This window comes from Trichosurus vulpecula, chromosome 2 (genome assembly GCF_011100635.1).
Source record: "Trichosurus vulpecula isolate mTriVul1 chromosome 2, mTriVul1.pri, whole genome shotgun sequence".
Lineage (NCBI taxonomy): Eukaryota > Metazoa > Chordata > Mammalia > Diprotodontia > Phalangeridae > Trichosurus > Trichosurus vulpecula.
In genome coordinates this window covers 163,600,687-163,627,173 of record NC_050574.1, presented here as the reverse complement: position 1 = coordinate 163,627,173, position 26,487 = coordinate 163,600,687, and the positions used below count along the sequence as shown (strand labels likewise).

The window sequence follows — 26,487 nt, the reverse complement described above, 5'->3', positions numbered from 1 at the left end:
ACTCCTTCCCCAAGAAACCCCAGCCCGGGCTGGGCTTAGATCTTCAACAGGCTGTGCACTCCTGCTCTGATCCGCCACTTAGTTCCTCCCACCAGGTGGGCCTGGGGCCAGAAGCAGCAGCAACTGTAGCTGCCCCACCTCCGCTGCCCCCAGGGCTGGAAGCCGAACCGCGAACTCCTTCCACTCCCGCAGCTTTTCCCACTAACCTTCTCCGTAGTCTTTGGTGTTTGTGGGTTGAGGAGGCTGGTAACTGCCGCAGCTCACATATTCAGGGCGCTAGGGGCCCCATCCGCCCGACTCCAAGTTTGGTTGTTCCACGCCGCTCAGGCTGGGCTCTGCTCCACTCTGTTCCCAGCTCCCAGCTCCATGTGGGATAGACCTCACCCAGAGACCATCCAGGCTGTCCTGGGCTGGAGCCCTGCTTCCCTCTGCTGTTTTGTGGGTTCTGCCGTTCTAGAATTGGTTCAGAGCCATTTTTTATAGGTTTTTGGAGGGACTCGGTACGGAGCTCACAGTAGTCCCTGCTTACCAGCTGCCATCTTGGCTCTGCCCCCTCCAATCTAATTTTTAAGGCAGTATTTTCTTCAGTGGTCTTTTGGACCTCCTTTTCCATTTGGCTAATTCTGCCTTTCAAGGCATTCTTCTTCTCATTGGCTTTTTGGAGCTCTTTTGTCATTTGGGTTAATCTATTTTTTTAATGGGTTATTTTCTTCAGTATTTTTTTGGGTCTCCTTTAGCAAGTCATTGACTTGTTTTTCATGGTTTTCTTGCATCACTCTCATTTCTCTTCTCAATTTTTCCTCTACTTCTCTAACTTGCTTTTCCAAATCCTTTTTGAGCTCTTCCATGGCCTGAGCCCAATTCATATCTTTCTTGGAGGCTTTTGATGTAGGCTCTTTGACTTTGTTGACTTCTTCTAGCTGTATGTTTTGATCTTGTTTGTCACCATAAAAGGAATCTAGAGTTTGAGTTTGGGTCTGAGTCCTTTTTTGCTGCCTGTTAATGTTCCCAGCCAACTACTTGACCCTTGAGCTTTTTGCCAGGGTATGACTGCTTGTAGAGCAGAGAGTACTTTGTCCCAAGGTTTAGGGACCAAGCGCTGCTGTTTTCAGAGCTACTTCTACTCCACCATCACCAGAGGCTCTGTCACAGCAGTGCTCTTCCTCCCCCAAGACCCGCCAACCAGGACCGCAATCCAGATCCAAGCAGGGCACAGCAAGAGAACCTGCCTCTGTGCCCACAAAGCATTTCTTGCACTCCCGCTCTGATCTGCTGCTAGATTCCACCCACCGTGTGAGCCAGGGACTTGGGAAGCAGCTGACACTGGAGCTCTGGAAGCAGCCTCAGAAGCTTCCTGATGCACCACCTCCGCCACCCCCAGGGATGGGGCTGGACCATTCTCACCTTGATCCCACAGTTTCCCACTAACCTGCTCTTTGGTGTTTGTGGGTTGAGAAGTCTGGTAACTGTCCTAAGTGAGGGTTTTTTAAGGACAGAAGAGACATGGGTGTGTTTGTAAGCAGCATGCATGGAGCCTGTAGATATTAGGGAGAGCCTGAAGATGAGAAAGAGTAGGGATGATTACAGGGGGAATCTGCTGGAAAAGATGGGAAAAGATGGAATCAAGGGTGCATGTAGAGGGACTGTCCTTGGCAAGGATAAGGCCACTTCTGTAAGAGAGTCAGGGGTGAAGGAGAAGATAATAGGGGAAGATGTTTGAGTCATATGAGATGAAGAAGAGAAAAAATGTAGGGAGCTCTCAATAATTGGCCTCAGTTTTTTCAGAGAAGTATAAAATGAGGTCCTCAGCTGAGAGGGTAGGGGTGCAGTGGTGGGGGGCTTAGGGGATAAGAAAGTTTGGAATACCTGCTGTGGTGAGTGGAATAAAGACTCAATTAGGAAGGTATAAAAGGATTGTCTTGATGAAGGGAGGATACAGTTGAAGTTCTGGAATAGAAATGTGTAGTGGACCTAACCAGCAAAGTTTCACAATTTTCTCAAGCTATGTTTAGCAGCAAGTGAATTAGGAGCAAAAGAAATCGATGGTAGGAGTAATCCAGGTTTGGTGTTGGAAAAGGAGTGTTTGGAGAGGACAAGGGAGCAATTGATCTGAGTTAGAGTAGAATGCTGAACTGGTTTACCAGAGGGAGGAGGGGGAAGCCAGTGAAGGAGTGATAGCTTTAGGAAGAAAAGAGGGGTAGAGAGGATGGAGGTTATAAGGATGAATAACAGGGTAAGGAGTTGTAAAGCAAAGGGAAAGACTGAATGAATGATCAGATAAATAAATTTTGGAGTTCCTCAAAACAAGCAAGTGAAACACTTGTGGTTGACGGAAAAATCAAGGACATGACCGCTTCTGTGTGTAGCTGAGGTGGACTGGAGGAACAGGTCATGGGAACTGAGTAGACTGAGGAACTGGGAAGTTAAGAGTGCTTGAAGGATCATCAATATGACTCCTCCTTTCCTATTCTTCATCAAATCTATTTAGTTTCCAAGTTCTGTCAGTACTATCTCTAAACTTTATCGTGCACCTATCTCTTCCCCTTTTCACTTCTACTACTACCATAGCACAGTTTAACAACTCTGATACACTTAGCATACAGTATTGTATATATACAACTGGAAGAATTAAAAAGGGTCTCTTGAAGGAGTCGATACTTGTTGAGCCTTGAAGGGATCCAGGGGTTCTAAGAAGCAAAGGTGAGGAAGGAGAACATTCCCAGCATGGGGGATAAGCGTACAAAGGCATGGAGGCAGGGGACAGAATGTTATATACAGAGGGCAGAAAGGCTACCCTAACTACAGTACAGAATGTATAAAGAATAATGTGTGATCAGCCTGGAAAGACAAGATGGTGCTAGATTGTAAAGGACTTTAATGACATAAAGGACTTTATGTTATCCTAATGGCAGTGGGGAGCCACTGAATCTTCTCAGGCAGTGGCATGATCAGGCCTGTAATTTAAGAATATCAATTTGACAGCTGTGTGTAGGATGGATTGTAGAAGGGAGAGAGACAAGAGCATGAGACTGCTCAGAAGGCTACTGCAATAGTCCAGGTAAGAAGTGATGAGGACCTGAACTAAGATGGTTCATCATTTTTCACCTAGAGTACCAGGTAAAAAAGCCTCCCTGTTTTCCCTGCTTCCAGTCTCTTCACTATCCAACTTACTTCACACTCAAAGTAAAAGAAAATCTTAAGTAGGTCCTTAAAACTGGCCTACTGAATAAAATACAAAATTCTTAGTTTGACATGCAAGATCACCTCACCATCCTTAAGTTAGACTCCCTATCATATTTCTAACCTTACTTCAAAATGCATCCCTTTCTACATTCCATATCCTCCTAAAACTGGACTACGTACTTTTCTCTGATCTCACTGTATTCTTTGCCACCTCTGCCTTTGTGCAAAGCAATCCTCACACCTGCAATGACTCCCTACACTATATTTCAGCCCTTTGGTATTGTTATTCTCTATCAAGACTCACCTCTCCACAGCAAAGCCTTCATTCATCTCTCCAGCTGTTCCTTGAATCTCTTATGGCCACTGTGTTTAACTTTACTTATTCCTTCAGTTGTTTTAAACTTTTAATATAATTATCTGTGTACATGTGTAAAAGGGGCACAATATATAAGCTCTTTGAGGACACGATTATGTAGCTTTTCATCTTCCTATTCCTACCCCTTAGCATAGTGCCCTGGCACCTAATCAATGTTTGCTCTCCTTAGTTGGGGTTAGATGAACACACAGAAAGGATGACCTCACTTAATACTTCTTTCCAATTATAGCAATGTTCAGTGATTGCTTCATCTCCGTCTACCTCCTTTCCAGATAAAATATAAGAATGGTTTTTATGAAGCTCAAATTGGTATTTTGAGAAAATGATATAACAGCCTGAAGGCAGATCTTTTATCAAAAAGCTTTATAAAATATTACACCTCAAACTAATGAAATCAGGTAATACCAGTTATTCTGGAGCAAATCAGCTGCTATTTTCTGAACTGCAATTATCCAGACTGCCCATTTTCACATCACTTGATAAATACAGCTCTCCTAGAAATCCTGGCCATCTGCACATTGATCCAGGTTGTTTATTTTAGCTTAAGTTCAAGAGGAAAAATATATTTTCTTTTCTGAGATTAACACATTCACAAGTACAGAGTCTGCCCTATTTGGGTTGTAACAACCAGGCCCTAGAAAGAGCATATATTTTGGAAATTGTTGTGAATGTAGGCTTAAGCCATCTAGGCCACTGTTACAGATCACTATGCATAATCATCTATTCATTAGAGTGACAAGGACATTTTGAGCTTAGAATTATCTTCTGCGTGCTATTCCATTCTCTCTTGATTCAGTGACTTTTACTAAGCAACAATTATAAACCAGATCTAGGCAGTCTTCAAAAAAATTGAAAGGATGGGGAACAAGAAGATAATTTAGTATACAGTTCTGCAGCTTAATAAGTCTTTTTTATAAAGTGGTCCAAAACAGACTCTAGTAATAACCACAATTTCATCCAACAAACTCTAAGCCTGATAACCAGAACAAAAGGGCAAAGGAGAAAAGAAACTCATTGTTGCTACTTAGGCGAAAGGACTGTGTTTTATACACGTTAAGGTCAATATCTGTATGTAAGAAAAAGAAAAGACATAAAAGCTGTGAGGAAAATGTGCAAGGAGTAAACATGAGAGATGCCAAAAAGGACACAGAAAAGGAAGAAATACAAATGCTGAATTATTTAAAATCATATAGTACCTTTCCTCTTAGAGTTCAATACTTACAAGAATAGCAAGAAAATAGAACGGACAGAGTGAAAGAATACAGAATTTAAAAGATCAACCCAAGATACTAAGTGGAGAGAAGCTCTCAGACTGTATCTTTAAGTAATACGGCAGATGTTAAGAGTCTGATAGATCTACATATACCTTGGGCATAATCTAAACATAGTATATGAGCACTTTACTCCTGAAGGAATATGAAAAAATAAAGAGAAAGTGTGTGCCTAAGGTACATGTGGGGAGAAGGGGGAGGGAGGATAAAGAGGGAGAATTATGAATTTAGCTGAATACATTTTTTTCCTTATGGAAAAGGCCAAGGGAAGACTTAAATAACATTGGAAGGACAGAACATTCACTAAGTGGCCACTGTTAGCTACCAGAGAAAATTTGTGGTGGCAGTGTTAAAGTAAAAAATTAATGTGAAGGATTATACTGAGGAAAATTTAACATTTAATAAGTAATTTTCTAGTTCAATGGAAACTGAAGATAGCCTTAGTACTGTTTTTCATACCTCAAAACTCCAAACCCTAGTGTGATATTTATGCAATATGTCAAAGAGACAGAGAATACTATATGGAACTGCTATGTCTGCCATGACCATACCTTTGTTCCCTTAAAGAAGCTACTAGAGATACTTCTAGAAACCTTGGAATTCAGGGAATGAAAACTAAAAACCACAGTATCAATGAAAAACATGGATCTCATCTAAGCAAGACTCTGTTACACCTCTTATTTTTTACCACCAACCCCTTTTCCCTCCTCCCACTTGGAACAAATGACCTAAGTTTTGATTTCACTAAGGAGACTGAAGCAATTTGACATAAGCTGCCTAAGTTCTTTTCTTCCATTCTTCAATATCATCGCCCTATCTTTCCTTCTTTATAGCAATAGGAGAAATCTTGACTACTGTAATGGCAAGCAAAATGGGACTTTTTGTTTTGCTCTCTTTTCTTTTGGAGTTCTAGTTCTTCTCAGCACTAAGGTAATTAAGAGCTTGTGATTGAGTCTTTGATTGAATCAAGAGTCTTTGATGACCTGCTTAAGTCACAAGAAAGCCTAAGTCACATGAGTTTTTGTCACACGGTTATGATGCCCTCTGACTCTGAAGAAGCATATGTATATACTCGGAGGTTAGCATTTTGCTTTGGGGGCTCACTCACTGGAAGAGTGTTCTTATGATTTTGCCAGACGAGACTCTGGGTAGACGTTAAGAAGTGCCCTGGCTTTGAAAACCCAGATGTTGGTGCTTCTCTCTCTGGTAACTATGTATGTATTGCTGTGGACAGACAGTTAGAAGCCCTGTCTGCTGATTTATGTTATTTGCCCTGTTTATGTAATTTCTGTTTGTGTTTTCTCTGAAGTTCAGGGTGCTGACTTTTTCCCCTGAACTAAGTGAATGATACATGTGTGTTTAACTAAAGTGAGCTTGTAAACCCCTTAAAGTTGCTTTCCTTAGAAAAGCAGATCAAAGAACCTGTGCTAGCAGCCCTCCTGTGTGCTGGTGTTATTGGCCTTACACCTCCACAGCAGCTGCTAGGAACATTGTTGTTACAACTACTATTACTTAACTTTGCTCCCTGTGCCCCTAGTCTGATTCCTTCCCACATCCTCCAGGCCCTTGGCTCCAGTCACCCTCTCATGGATTTTCAACGTTCCCCTCAGCACTGGCTTTCCAATCTATCTTTAAAAATGCTAAGGTTTCCCAAATCCTATTTAAAATAAAAAACTCTTCTTAGTTCATCTATTTGCCAGCCCACCTCTTTCTATAAACACCTTTAAAAACCTGTCTATATTTGATTATTTTGCTGTCTCTCCAATCCTTTGCATTGGGGTTTCCCTGTCCACTTTGTGGAAACTACTCTGCTAAAGGCAACCAATGAACTCCTAATCTCCAAACCTAAAGGCCTTTTATCAGTCTTCATCTTCACTGATGTTCCACAATCCCTTCCTGCTGGTTATTCTTTCCCGTTAAAGCTCTGTAGACACCACACTTTGCTGGTTCTTCTTCTACCTCTAATGACTCTTCTGCTGGTTCTTCTTTCAGTCTTCCTAAATCTTGAGTGCTCTTCCAGGATCTTGCCTCAGCTCTATTCTTTTCTTTTTTAATCCAGTATTTTCTCCCTTGGCAATCTCATCCACTATCATGGCACCAAATACCACCTCTATATAGATGACCCCCAAAGCTATTTTTCCAGTCCAGACTGAATTCTGATCGGGACATGCATGAAAAAGTCACAGTGAGTCATGTAGTTCTCTTTCTTGTTTACCTTTTTCATGCTTCTCTTGATTCTTGTTTGAAAGTCAAATTTTCTATTCAGCTCTGGTCTTTTCACTGAGAAAGCTTGAAAGTCCTCTATTTTATTGAAAATCCATATTTTGCCTCAGATCATTATACTCAGTTATGTTGGGTAGGTGATTCTTGGTTTTAATTCTAGCTCTATTGACCTCCGGAATATCATACTCCAAGCCCTTCAATCCCTTGATGTAGAAGCTGCTAGATCTTGTATTATCCTGATTATGTTTCCACAATACTCAAATTGTTTCTTTCTGGCTGCTTGCAGTATTTTCTCCTTGATCTGGGAGCTTTGGAATTTGGCAACAATATTCCTAAAAGTTTTCTTTTTGGGATCTTTTTCAGGAGGCAATTGGTGGATTCTTTCAATTTCTATTTTACCCTATCGATCTAGAATATCAGGGCAGTTCTCCTTGATAATTTCTTGAAAGATGATATCTAGGCTCTTTCTTTGATCATGGCTTTCAGGTAGTCCAATAATTTTTAAATTATCTCTCCTGGATCTATTTTCCAGGTCAGTGGTTTTTCCAATGAGATATTTCACATTGTCTTCCATTTTTTCATTCCTTTGGTTCTGTTTTATAATATCTTGATTTCTCATAAAGTCATTAGCTTCCACTTGCTCCAGTCTAATTTTTAAAGTAGTATTTTCTTCAGTGGCCTTTTGGACCTCCTTTTCCACTTGGCTAATTCTGCCTTTCAAGGCATTCTTCTCCTCATTGGCTTTTTGGAGCTCTTTTGCCATTTGGGTTAGTCTATTTTTTAATGGGTTATTTTCTTCAGTATTTTTTGGGTCTCCTTTAGCAAGTCATTGACTTGTTTTTCATGGTTTTCTTGCATCACTCTCATTTCTCTTCTCAATTTTTCCTCTACTTCTCTAACTTGCTTTTCCAAATCCTTTTTGAGCTCTTCCATGGCCTGAGCCCAATTCATATCTTTCTTGGAGGCTTTTGATGTAGGCTCTTTGACTTTGTTAACTTCTTCTGGCTGTATGTTTTGGTCTTCTTTGTCACCATAAAAAGAATCTAGAGTTTGAGTTTGAATCTGAGTTCGTTTTGGCTGCCTGTTCATGTTCCTAGCCAACTACTTGACCCTTGAGCTTTTTGTCAGGGTACGACTGCTTGTAGAGAGTACTTTGTCCCAAGCATGAGGGGCTGCACTGCTGTTTTCAGAGCTACTTCTACACAGCAAGCTCTGTCACAGCAGCGCTCCTTCTCTCCCAAGAACCACCAACCATGATTGCAGCCCAGATCCAGGCAGGCTCTAATCCGCCACTTAATTCCTCCTACCAGGTGGGCCTGGGGCCCAGAAGCAACTGCAGCTGTAGCTCTGGAAGCAGCCTCAGATTCACCACCTCCACCACCCCTGGGGCAGTGGCCAACCGGAACTTCTTTCACTCTGTCCCAGCAGCTTTTCTCACCAACCTTCTCTGTTGTCTTTGGTGTTTGTTGGGTGAGAAGTCTGGTAACTGCTACAGCTCAATGATTCAGGGCTCTATGGCCTGTTCTGCCCGGCTTCCGGTCTGGTTGGTCCCAGCGCTGCCCACGATGGGCTGTGCTTCGCTCCACTCTCAGCTCCATGCGACAGACCCTTCCCAGCAACCATCCAGGCTGTCCTGGGCTGGAGCCCTGCTTCCCTCTGCTATTTCATGGGTTCTGCGGCTCTAGAATTTGTTCAGAGCCATTTTTATAGGTGTTTGGAGGGACCTGGGCAGGAGCTTAAGCAAGTCCCTGCTTTCCAGCCGCCATCTAAGAAGGCTAGTTTTCAAAGAGGCAGAGGAACTAGAGATCAAAATGGCCAACATCCTCTGGATTATGGAGAAAACAAGGGTGTTCCAGAAAAACTTCTGCTTCATTGACCACACTATAGCTTCTGACTCTGTGGATCACAACAAAATATGGCAAGTCCTCAAAGAGATGGAAGTTCCAGATAATCTTACTGGTACCCTGAGGAACCTGTATGTGGGCCAAGAAGCAATAGTTAGAACTGAATGCAGAACAACTAACTAATTGGTTTAAGATTGGAAAAGGAGTATGACAAGGCTCTATATTGTCAGCTTATTTATTTAACTTATATGCAAAGTACATCATGTGAAATGCCAAATGGGATGAATCAAAAGCCAGAATTAAGGTTGCCGGGAGAAGTATCGACAGTCTCAGATTTGCAGATGAAACCACTCTGATGGCAGAAAGTGAAGAGGAATTAAGAAGCCTCTTGATGAGAGTGAAAGAGGAGAATGTAAAAGCTGGCTTGAAGCTTAACATCAAAAAAACTAAGACCTTGGCAACTGGTCCCATCACTTCCTGGCAAACAGAGGGAGAAGAAATGGAAGCAGTGTCAGATTTTATATTCTTGGGCTCAAAAATCACTGCAGATGGCAATCACAACCATGAAATGAAAAGAGGCTTGCTCTTTGGGAGGAAAGCTATGGTAAATCTGGACAGCATACTAAAAAGCAGAGACACCAACTTCTCCACAAAGGTCTGTATAGTTAAAGCTAGAGTTTTTCCAGTAGCAATGTATGGCTGTGAGAATTGGACTATAAGGAAAACTGAGAGCTGCAGAATCAGAAACAAGATTATCTTGGAGATCTGAAAATAAGAGTTAATAGAATCCTGACTGGGTGTTTATTGAGTAGAAGAATGGCACGGTCAGACCAGTGCTTAAGGAAAATCACTTTGTCAGCTATGTTAAGGCTCAGAGTAGGGAGAGATGACAATAATGTAAACAGAAACATGACAGAAAGGCAACTAAGCTTGAAATAAATGCACCTGTCAATACTGAAATAAGAGGTTAGAGAACTATTATGGATGCAGACAGAGCTGCTGTATTGTTTATTTTTTGCTATTTATTTTATTTAACTATTTTAATTTGTTTCAAAGAAAGTTGAGGGGGTAAGAAAAGACTGAAGAAGGGCATATAGGAAAATAGTAATGCTGTAAAAAATACATGAATTAAACTGTTTTTAAAAGAAAAAACATTAAAGTTGAGTTATCCAAAGGACAATGTTGGGGATACATGTTAGGGGTGAGCAGCCTGTAACACATTTATCAATGAAGAATTCTCTTAAGTGGTGCAAAAGTTGTAATCAAAGAGATGACAAAAAAGGAGTTGGAGGAATCATATGGCAAGAATGAGGGTTAAATGATACATACTTTACCGATGTCAACGCAATGTCAAGAGACTGGGTGGATCCCCTACGAAGGAATTATGGAACACAGGGAAAGGGAAAAAGAAAGGGAAAGGAATGAGCATTTACACAGAACCTACTATATGCCAAGCACTGTGCTCAATACAACTATTATCTCATTTGATTCTCAAAACAACTGGGAGAGTTGGTGCTTTTTAACTATCCCTATTTTGCAGTTAAGGAAACTGAGGAAAAAAGAGGTCAAGTGACTTGCCCAGGATCACAAAACTATTAAGTGTTTGAGACAGATTTGAATTCAGGTCTTTCTGACTCCAGGCCCAGCTTTATCCACTGCACCACCAGCTGCCTCTAATGGACAAGAGTTCCACAAAATGGGCAGGTAAAGACTGGTTATGATCATCGTTAAAAGTAATAACTATGGAGAGGATTCTGGGAAGATAGCTGAGTAGGTCAGAAAATTCCAAGCTCTCAAGATTTTCCCCCACAAAGGAGTTAAAATAGCACCTTAAGGTGAACAAAGTGTGGGTGGAGACAAAGAAAAATAGCGGCACAACCAGGGTCTTCCTCGGACAGTTCAAGAAGATCTAAAGAAAAACCCAGGACCAGGTTTGGTCCCAGCAAGGAGTAAACACCTCTAGGCTAGGTTCTGTTTTAACAACAAGTGGGGAAGCCACTTAAACAACTAGCGGCAAGCCCCAGGATTAGTTGGTTTGAGAGGCTGCCTCGGCCCCAGCCACTGGAACTTTTCACCCCAGGATAGTGAGGGGAGTTGTGCATCTGAGCCCAGGAAGACTGCAGGAACCTCAGCTGACGAGAAACGCCAGACCCAGCTGCGCTGTGAAGAGTTGTGGGGTTGAGAAGGAACCACCACAGGCCGGGTGAGTGCAGCAGCAGTGGGGCAGAAAGCCCCTGGCTGTGAGCACTTACAGAAGGCTGGAGTTTCGGCTTTGGTTCCAGGCTAGAGGACAGAACTCAAGATCTGAGGCAAGAGGCACCAGTTCCCATACCCTGGGCTAGAGATGATTACAAAAATCAAGTTATTACCACAAAAAAAAAAAAAAAGCACAGGCAAAGGAGAAAGAATCCAACCATAGAAACCTATTACAGGAATAGAGATGACTGGGGTTCATCTTCAGAGGAGGATATTGAAGTAAAGAAACCCCCAAAGAGCAACATCAAATGGTCACTTGCCCAAAAAGAATTTATAGAAGATCTTAAAAAAGACTTTAAAAATCAAACGACAGAGAAGGAGGAAAAACTAAAAAAACAAACAAAAAAAAAATAAAAATAATCCAAGAAAAACAAGAAGGTTATGAAAGGAAAGTCAACCAATTAGAAAAGGAGATCCAGAATCTCAAGGCAGAAAATGACACCTTGAAAATCAGAATTGGGCAAAGTGAAGCCAGTGAAATTATAAGAGATCAAGAAATAATTAAACAAAGCATGAATAATGAAAAAATAGAAGAGAGGGTGAAACATCTTATTAGAAAAACAACAGATTTGGAGAATAGATCAAGAAGAGAAAATATAAAAATAATTGGAGTAACTGAAAGTCATGATGAAAAAAAGAATCTTGATACAATAATACAAGAAATAATTAAAGAAAATTGTCCTGAAGCATTAGAACAAGGCAGGGAAATAGAAATAGAAAAAATCCATCGCACACCATCTAAAAGAGATCCTATGAGGAAATCTCAAAGGAATAGCATAGTCAAATTCTAAAACCCCCAGCTCAGGGATAAAACATTAAAAGCATCAAGATTAAAACAATTTAAATATTATGGTGCCACGATTAGAATTACACAAGACCTAGCAGCAGAGACACTAAAGGACCGCAGGTCTTGGAACACAACATATCGAAGAGCAAAAGACCTGGGGCTCTGGCCGAAAATATCATACCCTTCAAAATTCAGTATTACCTTGAATGAAAAAAAAATGTACATCTGACAAACCCTCAGACTTTCAAGACTTTGTTTAAAAAAGATCCTCAACTTAATAGAAGATTCGACATACAAGAACCAAGAGAAATATAAGGTACATACCAAAGACTGACTTTAAGGGATTCATAAGAACAGACTGCTTACCTTTTATATAACATAAAATGTAAAATGTATGTCTAACATTCTTATTAATAATTGTCAAGTTCCTAAGAAAGAGAGGAATAAACCTGACTATGATATGAATTTTAAAAGTAAAACCATTTAGAAACAGCTAAAAAGAGTAACTATTTTATACAAAAGAGGTGCAAGAAGAAGAAAGGATACAGAGGATTTAGATGGGGGAGGAGGGCTGGTAGTTCTGGTAATTTACTTTCATCAGGAATGGGTTTAAGAGGGAACAATACATATATATATTTATAACTTCTAAATTTAGAAGAAATAAAATGGTAGGGCTATAAGGAGCAGGGAGAGGACAAGGGAGGGATTAGGATAAGGGAAGGATTTTTAGAGGGGAGAATGAGGGAATAGGTAAAGAGAGTTTAGATTAATGGGAATGGGGGGATAGGGGAGGGGTCCTTAGAGGGGTGAAGGCAAGTAATAGGAAGGCGATATAGCTGATAGAAGCAAAGTAGAGGAGGCAGGAGGGATAGGAAACAAAAGATATGTACAAAAAAAAAAAACAAGGATCAGGAGTAGAGTATGTTTGGGAAAGTATATGTCTATATACACATGTATATATGTATAAGTGTATGTATATATCTAAATGTGTATGCATGTATCAAGAAACATATCTAAATTATATTGTAGCCTTCTGGGGGGGGCAGGGGGAGGGGGAATAAGAACAAAGTTAAAAAGTGCACAGCAGAGAACAAAAGAAAACACAAGAAAACAAAGAAAAGACGGACAATTCTCAACACAATGTGTATTATTTATCATACAGGCTTTCTTGAAATGAAAATTTATTGTTACATATTTTGAATCCTCTCCTATGTCCTGCTATGCACATGAAATGCTTCTTTTCTTTCTTACTTTATATTTAAGTTTCAATATTTAAGTTTATGATATGCTTTTCTTTTCTCTATTTTGTATTTGTGTTCTGGTAAAATTAAAAAAAAGTAATAATTACATTGATATGATCACAGATTTATCAGTAGCTAAGTATGTTCTTTATCCTGGTTAAAAGTTTTTGCTGTTAAGGTCTAAATTAGTGATTTCCAAACCTCTTTTTGAAATATATAAAGTTATTTTCAATTATCTCAAAGACTGTAGTTAAGTTCAAATAAAATTAAGTCTAATCTATTTTTATTTGAAAATATATTTGCTATACGATATTTTGGCAATGAGAACATATCACAAAATCAAAACAATTAGAGTACCAACCTCCAAAATATTGGTAGTCACTAATATTAATAATTTTTCCATAGATAATAAGTCTTTTCTCATTCTTCACAGAATTTCAGTCAAAAGCTACTTCAGGGGTCATTTAGTATAACCTATACCTGAATAGAAATTTCCCTTACAACATCTCCACTTGAAGATCTCCAGTCTGAAGAGCCTAATACTTTCAAAAGTAGAACATTCCACTTTTAGACAGTCTTAATTATTATGAAGTTTTTCCTTGCATCAAGTCTAAATATGCCTCTCTGCAATTTCAATCCACTGTTCTGCCCTCTAAGGTCAAAGAGAACAAATCTAAATCCTTTTCTATCTGAAAACTCTTCAAATTCTTAGGATAATAGTTTTAGAGCTATAAGAGACCACAGCAGATATTTTACAACCCTTCTCATTTTATGGAAGAGCAAATTGAGGACTAGATAAAATAACTTGTCCAAGGCCACACGCATAGTAAATGGGAGAACCAGAATTTGAAGCCAGGTCCTCTGACTTTAAATTGAACACTTTCTACTTTAATAATAAGACTATATCAGTTTATAAAATAGATTTTGCTCTTGGGTCTATTGTATATACTGAAAATATAAGAAAATTAAAAGAAACTCAGTCTAGGGTTTTTAGGCAAATACACTTTTAATCTATTAAAATATACTCTGAATTCATCATAATAGGAATTGCTCTAAGGCAGATGGCTATACTTTAAAATATTTGACTTTTTTTTTATACTGCTGAATGTGATTACAGGTAGTAAATATAATGCTCCCTCTCCCCCTAAATCATTCTGAAATCAAAGTCAATAATTGTCAGCAAATAGGTTAAAATTAAAATGCCTCCAAAAATGTCTTAAACTCTGGTACATAGGCTTTTTGAACAAGCTTACAACAAATAGATTCCGTTTCATTTAAATTTTCCGTCTTTAAAATGAAGTACTACTGTTGGTAAATTCTAAATCCCCAATGTATTCTCATAATGATTCCAGCACAAATCATAAGCTCTTGTCATTGCTCTTGGTTTCCTTCCATACGTCTATGCCAAAGAGTTGGTAAATTTAGTAAACACACATTGCAAAGTTGAAACCCGGAAATCCTTCCTTTTGGCTTCAATTCCTGTCTGCCCTTTAACTCTAAGGATTTCTTCCTGTTGTACTGTTACAAAGATTAGTATTGTTTCTATTTCTTTTCAAAATATATTAATGGATTAGCTTCCTTTTAACACTAGAATAGACGCTCTCCAACATGATATGATAGAAAAGGTTTCTGGGCCTTAAAAAAAGGGAGGCAACTTCACTTCTGTCTTTAAGAAGATTCTTTAGGATCACAAGCTTTAAGAAGTATTATTGTATCTGTTTAGAGCTATAAAAAATCAGGTTGGTCTACATGTTAAAGCTAAGTTCAGAACGATGATTGAGCTAAAATATTATAGGAGTTAGGGCTATAGAGATTTTGGAGAATATCTATAGTCTGTTGAAAAATTGAGACACTAATACACTGTTGGTAGACCTGTGAACTGATCAACCATCTCGGAGAGCAATCTGGAATTATGCCCAAAGAGTTATAAAATTGTGTATATTCTTTGACCCAGCAATACTACTGTGGTAGCAAAGAACTAGAAATTGAGGGGATGCCCATCAATTGGGGAATGGCTAAACAAATTGTATTATATATGACTGTGATAGAACACTACTGCACCATAAGAAATGGTGAGCAGGTTGATTTCAGAAAAATATGACTTACATGACTTACAAGACTTACATGAAATATTGAAGACTGAAACGAGAAGAACCAAGAGAACACTGTGTACAGTAATAGCAATATTGTTCAAAGAATAACTGTGAACAACTGAGTTATTCTGAGTATTATAAATATTCAAACCAACTACAAAGGACTTATGAAAAAAGTTGTTCGTCCATTTCAGGTCAACAGAAAATTCTTTCTGATAAAGGATTACCCACTGACTATGTCATTAGTAGATTTAGATTAGACATAAAACACCCAACAAGCCTGTCTCCATTTCAGTCAAATGGACTAAATTAAATTTCTGTCTACTTTTTTCTTCTCTGCTGAGACATGAAAAAAATGTTTATACTCTGGACACTATAAAAGTGAAAGGCTCTTTGATGTTGGCCGTATCACAGTAATGACAAGAGAGTGGCTTCACTAAGAAAAATGTGGAACAGAAAAAGGGGAGCATTTCCTGGAAATCAAGGCGATTAGTCCCAGATTACCAAAGGATGTTGTGGATTTACTATCCCTAAAGATCATTAGGAAGAAGAAAGGCATCTTAGACTACGCTTAAGTATGGTCCTTCCTGAAGGACAAACTACATTAACATTTTGAAGACATTTCTAGTTCTAGGAAAACATTATGAGAATTTTTTTATACCACAGCAAATGTAGACAAGTGGCTCACTGGGCCTTAGACAGAAAAAGACTAAGACTAAATAATATCTAAAGTGACAAGTTAAATCCATTAGATACAGTTCTTTCTAGTGAGATCCCCATATAAAAATTTCAAGGCTCCTCATCTTTTTTTTAATAAGCTTATTTATTTTTAGTTTTCAACATTCACTTCCATAAGTTTTAAATTTACTCCCCCTCCTTCCCCTCCCCCTCCCCAAGACAGCATGCAATACGATATAGGCTCTACATAAACATTCCTATTAAACATATTTTCACATTAGTCATGTTGTATAGAAGAATTAGAACAACTGGGAGTAACCATGGGAAAGAAAAATATAAAACAAAACAAAACAAAACGAAAAAAGAAAATAGTCTGCTTCAATCTGCATCCAGACTCCATATTTCTTTTTCTGGACATTGTATTAGCAAGCACTCTAGCACATCCAGGATGGCCCTGCTAGCACAGGTTCTTTGATCTGCTTTTCTAAAGGAAAGACAGCTTGAAAAGGGTCAACAATCTTATTTTAATCACAGATAAGTAGAAAGAAGTGAGTATCCAAGAAAGAATCCAATAGAAAGTGCTCCAACTGTCTAAATAAAGTAATAGATACATAATCACCAGACCAGGGAGCATCAACATCTAGGTTCACAAAGGGTGGGAGGTACTTAACAGTGGCTACCCAGAGTCCCTTCTGGCCAAATCACAAAGACCTCAGGCAAGCATTCTTCTCATGAGTGAGCCACAAAACAAAATCTCACCTCAGAATATATATACACTTTTGGCAGAGCCAGAAGGCATCACAACCCTAACTTGGTGCCTAATTAGCTTAATACCAAAAGGTGTGAAAGCCTTCCTGCAAGCAAGCTTCCCCTTAGGCAAGTTCCTCCCCCAATGGGCTCTATGTGACTCAGGATGTATCATAGCTGTCAAGTGGGCTGGGGCTCAAAGCAGCAAGACATCTGTGGTTGATGTGTACTTATAGACTTGGGAAAGTCTAAAGAAAGCCCCTGTTCCAAGGTAATTAATGGATGGGGAAGATCTTATATTCCATTAACCCTATAGCTGTGGATGTCATTTTCCATCATGAGTCTTTCGGAATTGTTTAAGTCCTTGTATTGCTGAGAAGAGCTAAGTCTATCAAAGTCAGTCATCGCACACTGTGGCTGTTACTATGTACAATGTTCTCCTAGTTCTGCTCACTTCACTCAGCATCAGTTCATATAAGTCTTTCCAGGTTTTTCTGAAGTCTGCCTGTTCATCATTTCTTATAGCACAATAGTATTCCATTACATTCATATACCACAACTTGCTCAGCCATTCCCCAATTGATGGGCATCCCCTTAATTTCCAGTTTGTGGCCACCACAAAAAGAGCTGCTATAAATATTTTTGTACATGTGGGTCCTTTTCCCATTTTTATGATCTCTTTGGGATACAGCCCTAGAAGTGGTATTGGTTATCATATAAATAAGGGGAAATGCTCTTCCTACTCATTAATTCTTCCTTAGTTTGCTAGTGCTTCTGGTATCCAATCTCAAAACCAATTTTGGTTTTAATTAATTAATTAATGGAAGACAGCTTGTCATAATGGACAGAGTAATGGACTTGGAATCAAGAAGGTTTAATTTCAAATCTTGCCCATGACATTTACTAGCCAGATAACCAAAGACATATTAAATGATACAATGTATGTAAAGTGCTTTGCACTTAGCTTTAAAGAGCTACAAAAATGCCCAATATTATTTTTCATTCAGAACAGAAGACTTATTTGATAATAATAATAGAAACCACTGCAAATTACGTAACTGATTTGTTACACATTAAGGGAGTTGTACAACATTGTATCTTTGAGCTAGACAACAAAACAAAATACAAGTCAACTTTAGTAAGTAGTAAGTTCTTCAAAGACGGAGGGATCCACCTTATTCAGTTTTACATCTCTCACAAGGTTTTCTATAATTTGCACTAGGCTGGTATTCAATACATATTTGTTGATTAGAAGATAGTAATGCATTAATAAAACTATGTAAATCCAATGTGATAGTTTCCCATTCATTTACATAATAATTTCAGGTATGCTTTACCTTTGTTTCTTATTAATCAGAGTCTAAGCATGGTCTTGTATCCATACATAATTACTGAACAATTGGCAGTGGCTCTTATTACTTTAGGAAGTTTTTCTACCCCTCTAAACTATTTAATGCACCAGAGGATCTTCTTTTAAAAGGCTCCTCAAAAGTAAGAATCCTTTTGTTAAATTTTTTAAAATCAACTATTAAATCTATTTGTTTTATAAATTAATAGGAGCATGCCTATATCAATACCTTCCAGGGCAATGCCTCCTACTCCTATTAATGAGGCTGGAGAAGACAAGGATTATCTATTCAGATTAAATAAATTGCTAGTTCACAATGAGTCAGTGAAAGACATAAAATCACAGAACCTAAAAGTTGGAAGGGTCATCCAATTCAACATCTATCTAACCAAAATGAGAACCCTTCTACACCATCAAGTCTCTGAAGACTATTTCCTCAGACAGTTCATTGACATTTTGGACAACTCTGTTTCTCCTTACATGAAATCCAGATGTTCCTCTGCAACTTCTGCCAATCAGAAGGCCTAGTTTTGCTCTCTAGGAACATGCAAAACAAATCTAACACCTCCAAATGCTTGAAGACTGCCAGTATGTCCTCTCCCTGCTCCCAAGCCTTCTCTTCTCCAGTCTAATTACCACCAGTTTTCTCAAATGATACTCATATGACACATTCTCCTATTTCCTTTACTTCTCCATTCCCCTGACTATGTTGCCCATCATCTTTGGCACATGCTTAAGTTTGCCTATGTCACTAGGTGTAAATAAAATAATACAGGTAAAGCATCTTCCAAACTGTAAGGTCCTGAATGGGAGCTATCATCATTACAGTCTTCCTCAAATGCATCTCTCAAAACTGAACACAGTACTACAGATGTGATTTGACCAGAGCAGAATTTTGGACACTAGGCCCCTCTGAATGTAGCCTAAGATAGCATTGTGTTGACTCATATTGAGCTGACAGGGCATAAAAATCCACAGATCTGTTTAATCAGCAATGACTTTTCCAAATTGTACCCATAAAACTAACTTTTAAAGAAAGTGCAGACTTTTGTCCTTATTGAATTCATGTTGTTAATTTCTGGTACCTGTAAATTTACCTTCTAAAATTTTATCCAAGTCACTAACAAAAATAACAAAAGCAGAAGACTGAGAATGAATCCCTGGGCACTCCTATGGACTTCTCTTCAAAGCTGACAGTGATTCATTAATGTCTCCACTGGTCCAATCATACAACAAATTTGAATCCACATAATCATACTAACATCTGGCCTACATCTATCTTGTTCACAAGGATATTACAAGAGACTGCCAAATGCTTTGTTGATATAAAGCAAAATCTAATATCCCTGCTTTCCTAGAGAGGACGAAATGGTCATTTTCGGCTCCCAGTGAAATCTAGAAGGCTTACCTTTCAATTTTCTTCCTAAGTTCTCTTTGTTTCTCTACCTCTTTTACTTGCTCCCTCTCGATATCCATGAAAAGTCGTCTGTATCTTAAGTACTGCTTTTGTCGCTAAAAGAAAAACATTATAAATTTGCTAATAGCCAGCTCTCAGAGGACTTTCAAATGACAATATATCTACTTCACATATGAGGAAACTGGCAAAGGGCCTTGAAAAGATCCTAATTTCCCTCCACCTCAGATATTCATTAGAAGTAGTGCTTTAAACTGTACTTCTCTGACACCCCATGTAACATATGTGACTACTTAAAAATATGTTGGGGCCAAAGACAAAGCACTATTAGTGTAGTTTGTCCTCCTAAATAATGTTATGTCTACTTTTTATTCTTTGGTAAAAACATGAAAGATACAGAGAAAAAGGTATGCAACACTAAAGTAGGCAACACAATAAGAATCAATTTAAGTTCCCACTGTTACAACTCTATTATGTAAGGATATTCTCACAGCTGAGGCACAAGTTGGGAGAGTATTTGTCCAAAGGGTTAAGTAACATGAAGTCAAATGCTATTATGGCTGACTTATCTGTGTTTTAGGATACAACCTTCTTGACAGCAGCTAAGTGGTGCGATGCATAGAACATCGGGCTTGGAGTTCAAATTTGACCTCAGACACTTACTAGCTGCATGACCCTGGGCAAGTCCCTTAACCTTTGTCTGCCCGTTTTCCCATCTGTTAAACAGAGATAAGAACAGCACCTACCTCTGCGTTGTTGTAGGGATAAAATGAGCTAATATTTGTCAAGTGCTTGGCATGGTGCCGAGCCCATAGAAAGTGCTACACGAATTGCTATTACTGTCGTTGTTACTATTACTGGGAGGCGAAGGGTTTGTGTGTGTCACATTAGCATAATGTCCAGTCCTTGAGTAAAAAACATCAATTTAAACTAAGTTTAGGATCTAACAAGGCAATAAAATGAACAAGGAAAAGCTCCTAAACTGACCAAATGCACATATTTAAGTTATTGAAGCAAATCAAAATTATATAAGTCATTAAGCATAAGCTAGGATTATTCTAAGATTCCAGATTTTGCTATATACTTGATGGTAACTAAATTGCTGATATCTTGAGATAATTTGCAAATGATGAAGAGTAGTTTATTACTGTTGTAATTACTCAACTCACTTTTTGGTCATTACTGTAATTGCTTCAAAGCTTTTGTATTTCGTAGTTTTAGTTCTTGGCCTCTTGTTATTGTTTGGTTGTTTCTGTCATGTCCACCTCTTCATGACACCATCTTGGACTTTCTCGGCAAAGATACTGGAGTGGTTTGCCACTTCTTTTTCCAACTCATTTTACAAATGAGGAAACTGAGGCAAACAAGGTTAAGTGATTTCCCCAGGGTCACACTGCTAGTAAGTGTCTAAGGCTGTATTTGAACTCAGGAAGATGAGTCTATCTGACTGTGGGCCTGGCACTCTATTCACTCCACCATCTTGCTGCTTGGTCATATGCTATTTCAGGTACTTCAGGAATGCACAAGTTCAAGGGCAGTACATTTAAGTTTGTACATTTCACATACCTCTTTCTTGTCTTCTTCTTGGTCTATTCCATATTCAAATGATGATAAATGTTGTAATTCACTTCTTAATAGAGATTGAGGACCACCATGAACCTACAAAACGACCCAACTACATTTAAACTACAAACTATGAAAATTTAGGCAGAGTACTTTTTTTGATACTTTGTTATTCTTTTATTTTTCAACATTGAGCTAAGTTTTATGAAGAACCCAAACTCAAAACAAACTACACATAAAAGAATAAAATATGAAAGAGGCAGCTTCAGAGGAAGTCAGTCGACCAAGACCACACAGTAGAGAACACTGGATATTGGTGAGAGAGATGAACAACATTTTGAAGTTAACACTAATCTTGGTGTGTTGTAAATGCCTTGAGTTTGTTCAGGGCCGAATCCAACCAAGCCTTACAAATAAAGGTCTGGGTTGCAAAATCTCAGGGTCTGATATCTATAATTCACATTCACTTCCCTTCATGGGAACGCGATGGAAGCAGGGCTTGAAGTATGTCCTTAGTGACATAGCAAACAGGGACATGAAACTTATTTCTTCCATTAGAATAAAATTCAATTACGACAAACATTAAGCAGATTTTAATAAGATGGCTCAAATTATACCCCTAGAGGCAAACAAAAAGTCCAATATGACATAAGGGTGGGGCTAGTCCTGTCATCTAATACCAGCATTATAAAAGCTCGGACCTGATTTCACAAAAATACCCTCTGAGACTGAGAATTCATTCACTGATTACCTTTTTGTGATTTCTAAAAGTTCACCTAAAAAAAAAAAAGATGGCTTTCTCCCTATCTAAAACACAACAGAAGGATGATAATTCTGATAAAGGTTTTTACATGAGATGAGCAGGAACAGGAACCCAAGGACACCTGGGTACAGTGCCCTGGACATATTAGATGCTCAATATACTCAATATTTATTGTGAATGAAATACAGAAGTAAGTACATAAAGGGGACAAATCACTAGTATAGTAAAGAAAATAAATTGAGTTGAAGGGAAAAGTACATTTACTGAAAAGCACATAGACTAATTTTCAACGCATGAGATAGTTCCTCCCATCATACTCCTCTTCTCAAAAAGGCTATAACCTATGATCTCCCTCTTTACCACTTCAAGGGCCTCCGCTCACCATTCTCTCTTTAATTGTGTAAATGGCCATTACTCAACAGTAATATCTCCTATTCCCTCCTGCTCAAGGGGAAAACAAGAAATCTGTGTACCAGCACACAGCATCAACACCTATACCAGGAGGACATGGATCAAGACATTTTTGTACGGCTCTAGATACTTGTCTTATGCTCTTATGAAGGTATTTTTAGGGGCTCCACATTAAGTCTCCTTTTATAAATTCCAACTGACTGGAAAATTGTTAACTCCCAGACAGGGGTAAAGTGAACAACAACAACAAAAAAAAAAAACCCAGCTGTCTTAAAACATACAATTCAATCACTGTTTTCAGGGCTTAGGCATTGTGCCACATCGCAGCTGGTGGCACTTATGAACTACTCCAGTACTGTGTGTCAACATACTTCCAATAACTTGGCATCTAAAAAAGAAGGAAAGAAGCTAAGATGGCGGCTGGTAAGCAGGGACTAGGTGTGTGAGCTCCCTACCGAGTCCCTCCAAAAACCTATAAAAAATGGCTCTGAACCAATTATAGAACGGCAGAACCCACAGAACAGTGGAGGGAAGCAGGGCTCCAGCCCAGGACAGCCTGGATGGTCTCTGGGTGAGGTCTATCCCACACGGAGCTGGGAGCTGGGAGCTGGGAACGGAGTGGAGCAGAGCCCAGCCTGAGCGGCGTGGAACAACCAAACTTGGAGTCCGGCGGATGGGGCCCCTAGCGCCCTGAATATGTGAGCTGCGGCAGTTACCAGCCTCCTCAACCCACAAACACCAAAGACTACGGAGAAGGTTAGTGGGAAAAGCTGCGGGAGTGGAAGGAGTTCCGGTTCGGCTTCCAGCCCTGGGGGCAGCAGAGGTGGGGCAGCTACAGTTGCTGCTGCTTCTGGCCCCAGGCCCACCTGGTGGGAGGAATTAAGTGGCGGATCAGAGCAGAAGTGCACGGCCTGCTGAAGATCTAAGCCCTGCCTGGGCTGGGGGTTCTTGGGGAAGGAGGAGTGCTGGTGTGACAGAGCTGGCACCTCCCCCCCAAACATGGAACATAGAACTCGTTAGTCTACAAGCAGTCATACCCCACTGAAAAACTCAAGGGTCAAGTTAGTTGGCTGGGAATATGGCCAGGCAGCGAAAGCACACCCAGATTCAGTCTCAGACTTTGGATTCTTTCTTTGGTGACAAAGAAGACCAAAACATACAGCCTAAAGAAGACAACAAAGTCATAGAGCCTACAAGAAAAGTCTCCAAGAAAAACATGAACTGGTCCCAGGCCATGGAAGAGCTCAAAAAGGATTTGGAAAAGCAAGTTAGGGAAGTAGAGGAAAAATTGGGAAGAGAAATGAGAAGGATGCGAGAAAACCATGAAAAACAAGTCAATGACTTGCTAAAGGAGACCCAAAAAAATACTGAAAAATACACTGAAGAAAACACCACCTTAAAAAATAGACTAACTCAAATGGCAAAAGAGCTCCAAAAAGCCAATGAGGAGAAGAATGCCTTGAAAGGCAGAATTAGCCAAATGGAAAAGGAGGTCCAATGGACCACTGAAGAAAATACTACTTTAAAAAAGAAGGAATTCACCTAAAGGGAAGACACTGAAATAAGTTAGGAAAAGAGGATATCCCTAACCAGCAGGGTTGATGGAAACTCTACTTTCAGTGGGATTCATCTCTTACCCTGGGAGTTATGAAATTTGTGTTTGTAGAATACCAGTTTAATTGTTTCCTAGTGCCAAAAGAAACTACACTGCAGAGTTCAATGACCTGGAAAGAGGATTCCTAACTCCAAGGATACAAGTTCTAGTACCTCTTAGTAGCAGCCAAAATTGAAGAAAAGAGGTGAAAATCCAAACTATATCCCAACCTCAAAATCTCTTACTTGTTCTCCCAACATTAACTCCAGCCTAATCTTAGCAAGCCCCAATCCAAGTTACTTCTATCTGTTTTCTCTGTTCTGCCTGATCTCTCCTAAAGGTCTGGGCATAAAGACTAGGTGTAAGTTCCTAGTGGCCTCTAAGAGGCGACTTCTTTCTCCTTCCCTCACCTGCTATGGTGACATTTGAGGGAAACAGTGGTAGCCAATAAAATGTTTTCTATAAAGACACAAACCCCATATATAAATGGTCCACATAGGGACTTTTTCAAGGAAAAATACTCTTGGCTGCAGTGAGAAGTATGCAGCAATTTTAATAGTCCAGGGAATTCTGACATACAATGGAATAAAATAGGACACTATTCTCTTAGCTCCATGCCCAGGTAGTACCAACTCTATACTGCCAAACCAGTTACAGTAACAGAACTAGTCAACCCAGCCCTAATCCTGAGGAGATTACTCTCTGTGGCTCCCCCTCCTCTTCAGTCTGTTCTGCAGGCTCCCTGGTGATATCAGTTTTCATACCAGATGATGTTTTCTAAAAACAAAAAATGCAAAATATACATTTTTGTTTATAAATGGAGGAAATACACTAGTGATTCTCTTTTATACTTCGGTGACAGCCTTAGAGTAATTTACATTTTACAATATAACATAGGACATGCAACCCTTAGCCCAACTCCATAAACCCTAATGCCACTGTCCACAAACCAGTTATGATATAGTCCTAACAAGTCCCAACCCAAACTCTAAGTAGTTATTACTTTTTGCTGCTCTGTCATCAACACAGAGCACCACTTGCCCTCTGTAAGATTCCATAGGAATTGAATGTTTTTGTCTTTCCCTCACTAGTAAAACCCATGATGACTATCTGAAAAGTGTTTTAATTAAAAAAATATAAAATGTCAACTACCTCTACCTCAAAATAGAGGTAATATGACAGTGATACTATTCCAGGATTTCATTAAAAGCTATTGGGTAATATAGATAAAATGAAGGACTTAAATATAGATATTTTAAATTCCATTAAGGTCCTAATGCTATGTATCCCCAAACCAGTTGCAGCAGTCTTAGCAAGTTCTATCTCAAATTCCACATAGTTATTCCCTATGGCTCACTTACCTCTTTAGTCTCCTGGTCCTGTATCTTGCCTGGAAGATGGTTAGGAGGGGGCTTTTCTATACTCTTCTCATCTGCACTGACACATGATAGCTGCCCAAAATATATTTTCTGAAAAAGAACAAACAAAACATCAATAGTCTGGGAAAGGGCAATATACTAGAAATAACACTCTAGGTTTCATCAAAAGCCTCGGGATCGGTCTTAGTAAGCTAAGCTCTCCTGGTACATCAAGAGATAATAAAGATGTACTAACGAACTTCTCAGAACCTACCATTATACTGCCAAAGCAGCTGCAGCATTATAGTCCTAGCAAGTACCAGCCTTAACGCAGAAGAGTTTACTTTCTGCTGCTCTCACCTTCTTCAAATAGGGGTAACATGTGAGTGGTCATACTCTAGGCTTTGGTGAGAGTCTTCAGTGACAACACTCACTAACTTTAGAAGGCCAAGTCTGACACATTATAGAATAAAACAGGATAGGTGATGTATGCCAACAAATATCACACCTCCTAAATCTGACTGCAAAAGACACCAGCTATACTGACTGCTACTTGCCCTTGTGTTCTAAAATGGAAACAATTAAAGAAGGTTCACAGTTTTATAAACTGGCAAGAAGACAAGCAAGGACATTTTTTGTTTCTGTGTTCAGAGTTGAAATAACATTTACAGCCAGGGTGATTCTGATGTAACTAAAGGCAAACCCAACAAGGAAACAGTTTAGAGCAAATGGAGTTATAGATCCTTCTCCTTTCCTGAGTGGCAGATTACCACCCCTGGTAATTGAGTGGGTAGAAAGCAGTCTAGGCTTGAGGGGAGGGGTAACAAACTCGATTTCCCTTACAAAAGAAAGTCTTAGCCCCATTTTTCATCACTGCTCACAAGACGTGATTTTTTTTTCCCTGATGCTTTACCCAGGAAACACACAAATAGTCTCGAGGAGGAAGCACACACTCTGATTTCAAAATAAAAATAATACTTTAAACCAAGTGGCGCCTTTGACACGTAAAACTGGTTTATACAATGCTATTATATCTGATTTAATCCTCTCTCCTTGTGAATAATGACTTAAAGTCAAGTTTGTGGATAGCACCTTTTCTGGAAAAACATCAGTCAAATCACTGGAGCGTGCTCCATACAATGTCCCATGTTAGAGCCTAGGATCTAATAATCCTGGTTCAATCACCTCCCTCTACCAGCATCCTGGAGTCAACCTAACACTCTAAAACACAGCACTGCTAAATACTCTGTGTTTGCAAAGGCCTTCGAATGTACGTCACTGGGGAGTTCTTACACAGAAAATCAACTGTCTCACCAGATTCCTGAAAAGGCAAAAAC

At 39.2% G+C, this 26,487-nt stretch overlaps 1 protein-coding gene across 2 annotated transcripts in view; it reads right to left on the bottom strand.

Moving 5' to 3' along the window:
• The window catches only part of CCDC15 (coiled-coil domain containing 15), a 51,099-nt gene that overhangs the window by 8,973 nt on the left and 15,639 nt on the right, over positions 1-26,487 (bottom strand). The window contains exons 6-9 of one of the 2 annotated variants that reach the window (XM_036746939.1): positions 25,154-25,261; positions 24,492-24,569; positions 21,028-21,120; positions 19,456-19,559 (exon numbers count right to left, since the gene is read on the bottom strand). In XM_036746939.1, the coding sequence (XP_036602834.1) occupies positions 19,456-19,559; positions 21,028-21,120; positions 24,492-24,569; positions 25,154-25,261 (383 nt within the window). The remainder of the gene's footprint in view (positions 1-19,455; positions 19,560-21,027; positions 21,121-24,491; positions 24,570-25,153; positions 25,262-26,487) is intronic. The other variant, XM_036746940.1, reaches the window with a different exon arrangement.